Genomic DNA, 5858 nt, shown 5'->3' on the forward strand with positions numbered 1-5858 from the left:
GACTGTATACGTGTTTTGCGTACACTCACGTCGCCTATGATATTTTGTTCCTGACATTTGCATGCGCATCACCTTTCTACTGAATTTCGTGTTCATTGTACTGATCACAATAACCCCTTTTCTACAGTTTCATGGCTACCTGCTTAAAATTTACATCGTTGTTTAAGTTTTGAACACCAGTGTAGTATGGAGAAAGTATAGTAATCGTGAAAAAATTCGAACTCGAGTCGAAAAATTCGAACTCGAGCCTAAAGGTAGCTTGAATTTGAAAAAATTGGAACTCAAAAATTCGAAAATTCGATTTAGACGAATTTCCACGTTTTAGACCTCCGTGAATTCGAAAAACACATTTTTTGGAAATGTCCGTCTGTCTATCTGTGACAAAGATAACTCATAAACGCTTTGAGCTACACGTTTAAAATTTGGTATACGATCTTAAGAGCAAATTTGAGATTTCTTTCAAAGTTTGAGTAAATAAGAAGTTCGTCTGTCCGGCTCTTCGAAAATAATTAAACATGATAACTACAAAACGAAGATAGCTAGGTATAGAAGATTCGGTACACAGTGTAATATTTTGACCCAGAATGATCAAATAAGGGAGTAGCATAACAAAACAATTCTTTTATTTACAGCCTTATATATGTACACAAAAACAACTTGTTCTCATGTAGGTTAATATTATTTGCAAAATCACATAACAGTTGAAGGTTTAATCACGAAATAGTTCCTTTATCCGTCACATCTCCGCCACCGATTATCTCATTGCTGAACTTGAGTTCCCTGTCACCCAATATCTTCTCAGCAATGCTGCCTCAAAGGTCTCCAGTTGATCGTGGGGATATTTGTTAAGGATCCATTTTTGTAGCTGACCCCTCCCGAACACATGTTAATTTTAATCAATTCACAGCTAATATCCGGCTGAATTCCACCTGAGTTCGACATTTAATGACAACGGTTGCTGATGATTGATCATTTCTTGAATATTTAAGGAGACTCTTCATAAGGGAAAAAGTTTAACATCTAGATGTTTTAACGTTCTTCTCCCTTGAAGACATGATGGGTCTATTTGAAACAACGAGACACACATCTGTGGCCCTTCACATGAATACAACAAATGACCAGACACAATGACTCTACTAGTGAAAAGGATCCACATCTGGTGGTCCGTAAGCACTTAACTATGTGGGGGAAAACGGGTGACGTTACATCTGTCAGAAATGCCAATTACAATGTGAGGGAAAAGGGGAAACGTTACAACAGATTTAACATCTATAGAGTAGACACCTGTCAAATTTTGACCAAATACAACAAAGAGTTGATTGTCGGTCTGTTCTTTCAGAAACAAGTAAACGCGATAACTTAAAAACGCAATAGCAATATATCAAAATTGGTATGGGATTTTGGGACTGCAAAAGCAGTTTTGTGTCAAATTTTTGTTTCAATCGGTTGAGAGAAGCGTGCCTAAAGAACAAATTCGATTTTCGTATACTATTAACTGCAAACCAGACATTAATCACCAAAAAATACTCGCCAAAGATGACATGATAGATTCAATGAAAATGCCAAATTGAGCCAAAAGTTATTATTTAACTATTACGTAACTATTGTAATCCAGTGCCATGCAAGGCGTTCTTTGGCTTTCCAAGTTTATTAGAAAGTATGCGAGAAAATTTTGGAGAGAGCCCTTCTGCTGGTTAGGCACGGGAAAATAGCTTTTCATTTAGCTCCATACAGTTTCAGAATTTAGAGCGGTATCTATGGAGATAAAATATTACACCGACCATATTTATAAAGACCGAAGATCCGCTTCTTCTGAATCTTGTGACAAATTTGGAATAAAGAATATCTTATACTTACCGAATTATATTATTATCTATTTCCCAATTTTATTTTTGCGTCACAAGATAAGTTTTGGTGCAGAATAACTTCTGGAAAGAGGGGAACTTTTTAAAAATTAATTAAAATTATTAATTACTGCAATTAATAAATAAAGATTTATATTTTCTGTTTATGTATTTTCTGCTGATATTTATTTTTTGCTGTCAGAGCTCCGATCTTCGAGTTCTTTTGAAAACAGCCAGAAAAAGTATTACTATTACGAAAATAGCAGCATGATTTTAACGGTACGGTTATAAAAGCATGATTTAAACGGTACTTCTGAATACCGTTGAGATATAAAGGGTTAAAGAACACAAAATGAATGTAACATTAATACGTAAAATGGTAATTGCAAAAATATGTAATGCGTTTCTATGGATAAAAAAGTAACGTATAAATTTTTCTGCATAAATATATAATGCGTTTCTATGGATAAAAAAGTAATGAATAAATTTTTTTAACTTATATTCGTATAAGTGAAGTTTTGTATGCTGAAACAAATGTATTATATGCATTTTATCTTTAGTATTTTTATATATGAGTTCAAAGAAACGTATATTTGTTTTACATTTATCCAATGTATGAAAATTTTCACAAAAACAGATGTAAGAATTTCGTATTTAAATCCCTTTTAAATGGTTAAAATTAGAATGTATTAGATGACCTGAACTAATTTAATAAAATTTCATTAAAAATTTTCAAAACGATTTTATAATTTTCACTTAAAAATCTTTAAACATGTCCTTAAGTTGCCTTTTAGATCAAAGAGACAACTAGGGCTGGGCGATGACCGAACTTCATCATCACGATATATCGTCCAACACATATCAATATTTTTCGATATATCGTGATATCATTATTTACTTATAGCTATTATAAGTTATAAGTAGTATCTCTTAACATACTGAATAATCAGAACGACTCCAAATCAAAGGAAGTTTCATTTTATATAATAAAAATATTCGTGCTCTTTTCAATAAAAATAGTTAGAAAATAATTGTGTTAACAGCCTTTAAATAAAGTGTCTCAATGCCAAAGTAATATCTGCATATCATTTGCCCCATGTTGGAACAAGTGCATAACGTATGTAATATGTGTAGCAAGCATTTTATGGCAGAAAATTAAGCTTTCGCATTGTAATTTTGTCGAATTAAAAACGCTGATACTAAACTCTTTTAAATGTATTACTGTAGGGAAATCTGTTGTTGTTTCTCATGGCACTTGCCATAGACAAACCCGCTGTTACTAAGTCAGCGATTTTAAGCCGGTGGGGAGGGGGGGGGCGTGTCTTGTTTATTTAGTAGCGCCAACTAGGGCCAAGGGTACGACTTTGCTACTCACACATCACTCATTCGCTTGCACAACCCCTTTTTACAGGAGGGCGCATTCACACATCTCACAGATAGAACAACGGAAGAACAACCATGCCCAAACCGAAACTCGAACCCAGGACGGCTAGATCACAGGGAAGACGCACTACCTCTATGCCAGGACGCCGGCGTAAGGAAATCTGGGAGATTTCAAAGGCTGATATATTTTTGAGATCACATATAGCTTCATACTTAAACTAAATTTTTAACTTCTGTGCTCAACTGAAAATTTCAATTTCCCGTTGCTCTTTTATGTTTGTTTATATTCTGAAACATAGAATCTGAAAGTTATCTTCTATACTAATTTTGAGCAAAGCTTTTTTTTTTCTCGTGGAACAATCACTCTGCATATCTCGGCCCCCTCAGGGGCTCACCTTCTTTAGGTGAGTACGGGTGTCCCAATCCCGAGGTACCCAGGGATCTTTACTTCCCTTATGGTTTATTCTCCCCTATGCCTTCTGCTGTTTACTGTCGTTCTTCCTTCCCTCGACGGCAAGCGAGGAAGCTCTCCATGAGAAGCTGTCGCCGCTCTGTTTGCTTCTTGCTTCTCATGGACAGCCGAAACCCGTGCCGTGTTGGCCGTGCGTGGCAATCCATTAGAAAGACGGGTGGTGCACTGTGGTCCCCTGTGCATCAATCGGCTGGTAGGTAGTCATCTTAGTGGCTAGTCTGCTAGGGATCAAGCGAAGGGGTTACTCCTTGGGCTTGGCGTTAAGGGTGGTCACTGTCCCCGGGGGTAACTCCGAGCGTATAGGTACCGATTAGCACTAGGGTGGATGCCGAGGCTGGGCATGACCAGAGCCGGTAATTGCCTTCCCTTGTTGGGCTCCGTGGTGGGCGGTGCCGTCGGACCCGAATCTTTTCTAATATCGTATGGGCTCCTCCAAACGTGGTCCCTTCAGTGGGCGTAAAGTACATAAACCTTTTACTAATGTTGATCATTTTGACAAATTTTTTGTAATTAAACGAAAATCAGAAAAACAAGATACTTTTAACTCCGTTTCACCTTTTTTAGTTCAGAAAGCCGTCTCTGCTACCGTCGGTGAGGTGCAGTCTATTAAAAAAATGCGTTCTGGTGACTTATTAGTTGAAGTCGATTCCAAAAAACAATCGCAGCAAATCATGAAACTGAAAGCTCTAGCTTCTATACCCATTTCTGTTAGTCCGCACACATCCTTAAACTTCTCCAAAGGTGTAATAACTTGCGGAGAATTATTTAATGTCTCTCTGGAAGAAATAACTTCAGAATTGAAACCTCAAGGAGTGACGCATGTTCGCCAGATTGCCATTCGGCGGGATGGTCAACTCCTTCCAACAAAGCATTATGTGCTAACCTTCCATAGCCCCAAGCTACCTGAATTTATATATGCCGGTTATATTAAGTTACCTGTGCGTCATTATATACCAAATCCATTGAGGTGTTTCCAATGCCAGCGCTTTGGCCACTCGAAGATTAATTGCCGCGGGACACTCACTTGTGACCGCTGTGCTGATAAAGGGCATGATAGCCAGCAGTGTTCCGCAACAGAAAAGTGCGTAAACTCTGGTGGCGATCATCCCTCTTATTCCCGAAATTGCCCCCGCTGGAAACTGGAAAAAGAAGTCACTGTTATCAAAATAAAAGAAAATATAACATACCCAGAAGCTAGACGTAGAGTTCAAATTCAGACACCTACGCCAGGCATTAGCTATGCCTCCGTTGTCCAGAAACCATTTTGTTCAAATTGTTCCTGTGAAAACTGCATAAAACAAACTCCAAAACCAAAGCTTCTTATAAAAACATCAGAATCTGATTCTGATAATTCAGTTAAAAGTATTTCAGAATCTCCTAAACCGGATCTGTCAGCATCTAAAAAAACTCGTAAGAAAAAACCTCAGTCCTCACTGACATTGAAACTTGCAAAACGTGGCATATCACATAAAGATCTTTCTGTCAGGTTACAAAAATCTACTTCTCGGAATTCCGTCGCTTTGGGATTAGCAAGAGATGGTGTAGCCCATAAGGATTTAACGTCTATCTTTGGAGGCACACCAACTATCCCTGATTTTAAGCTCCATCCGTCTGAGGATGAAGATGCACTTTCTATGAGTTGCGAAGATCAGGCAACTCCTACAGCTGCTCACTCACACTCCCCTTCTAAATCTCTCTCTTAATGAGTACCTTCGTTTCTTGGAATTGTCACGGCATTCGTTCCAAACTTCATGACGGGAAATCAATTATTAACAAATTTCATCCTATCTGTTTTGGTCTTCAAGAAACCTTCTTGACACCCAACATTCCCATCAAGTTACGCGGATATAGCTGTGTTCGAAAAGATACAGACACTGGATCTCATGGTTCCAGAGGTGTCTGTATTTTGACTTCAAATTTTTATCCGAGCACACCTCTTATTTTACATACATCTCTTCAGGCTGTGGCTGTGCAGGTCCATATACGATCTTTGGTCACAGTCTACTGTATTTATCTTCCGCCTCACGGCGTCATCCGTCAGCAAGACCTGGACAATCTAGTAGACCAACTTCCATCACCCTTCATTTTATTTGGCGATTTCAACGGCCATAGTACGTTGTGGGGCTCGGATAGTACAAACTCTCGAGGGCAGCAGATTG

The 5858-nt window shown here is 38.2% G+C and overlaps 1 protein-coding gene across 1 annotated transcript; it reads left to right on the forward strand.

Moving 5' to 3' along the window:
- The first annotated feature begins 4313 nt into the window (after positions 1 to 4313).
- On the forward strand, positions 4314 to 5402 carry LOC129959799 (uncharacterized). Its single transcript, XM_056072690.1, has 2 exons — positions 4314 to 4620; positions 4747 to 5402. The coding sequence occupies exons 1-2, from the start codon at positions 4314 to 4316 to the stop codon at positions 5400 to 5402; spliced, it is 963 nt and encodes a 320-aa protein (XP_055928665.1).
- The last annotated feature ends 456 nt before the right edge of the window (positions 5403 to 5858 follow it).

Source organism: Argiope bruennichi, chromosome X2, assembly GCF_947563725.1.
Source record: "Argiope bruennichi chromosome X2, qqArgBrue1.1, whole genome shotgun sequence".
Lineage (NCBI taxonomy): Eukaryota > Metazoa > Arthropoda > Arachnida > Araneae > Araneidae > Argiope > Argiope bruennichi.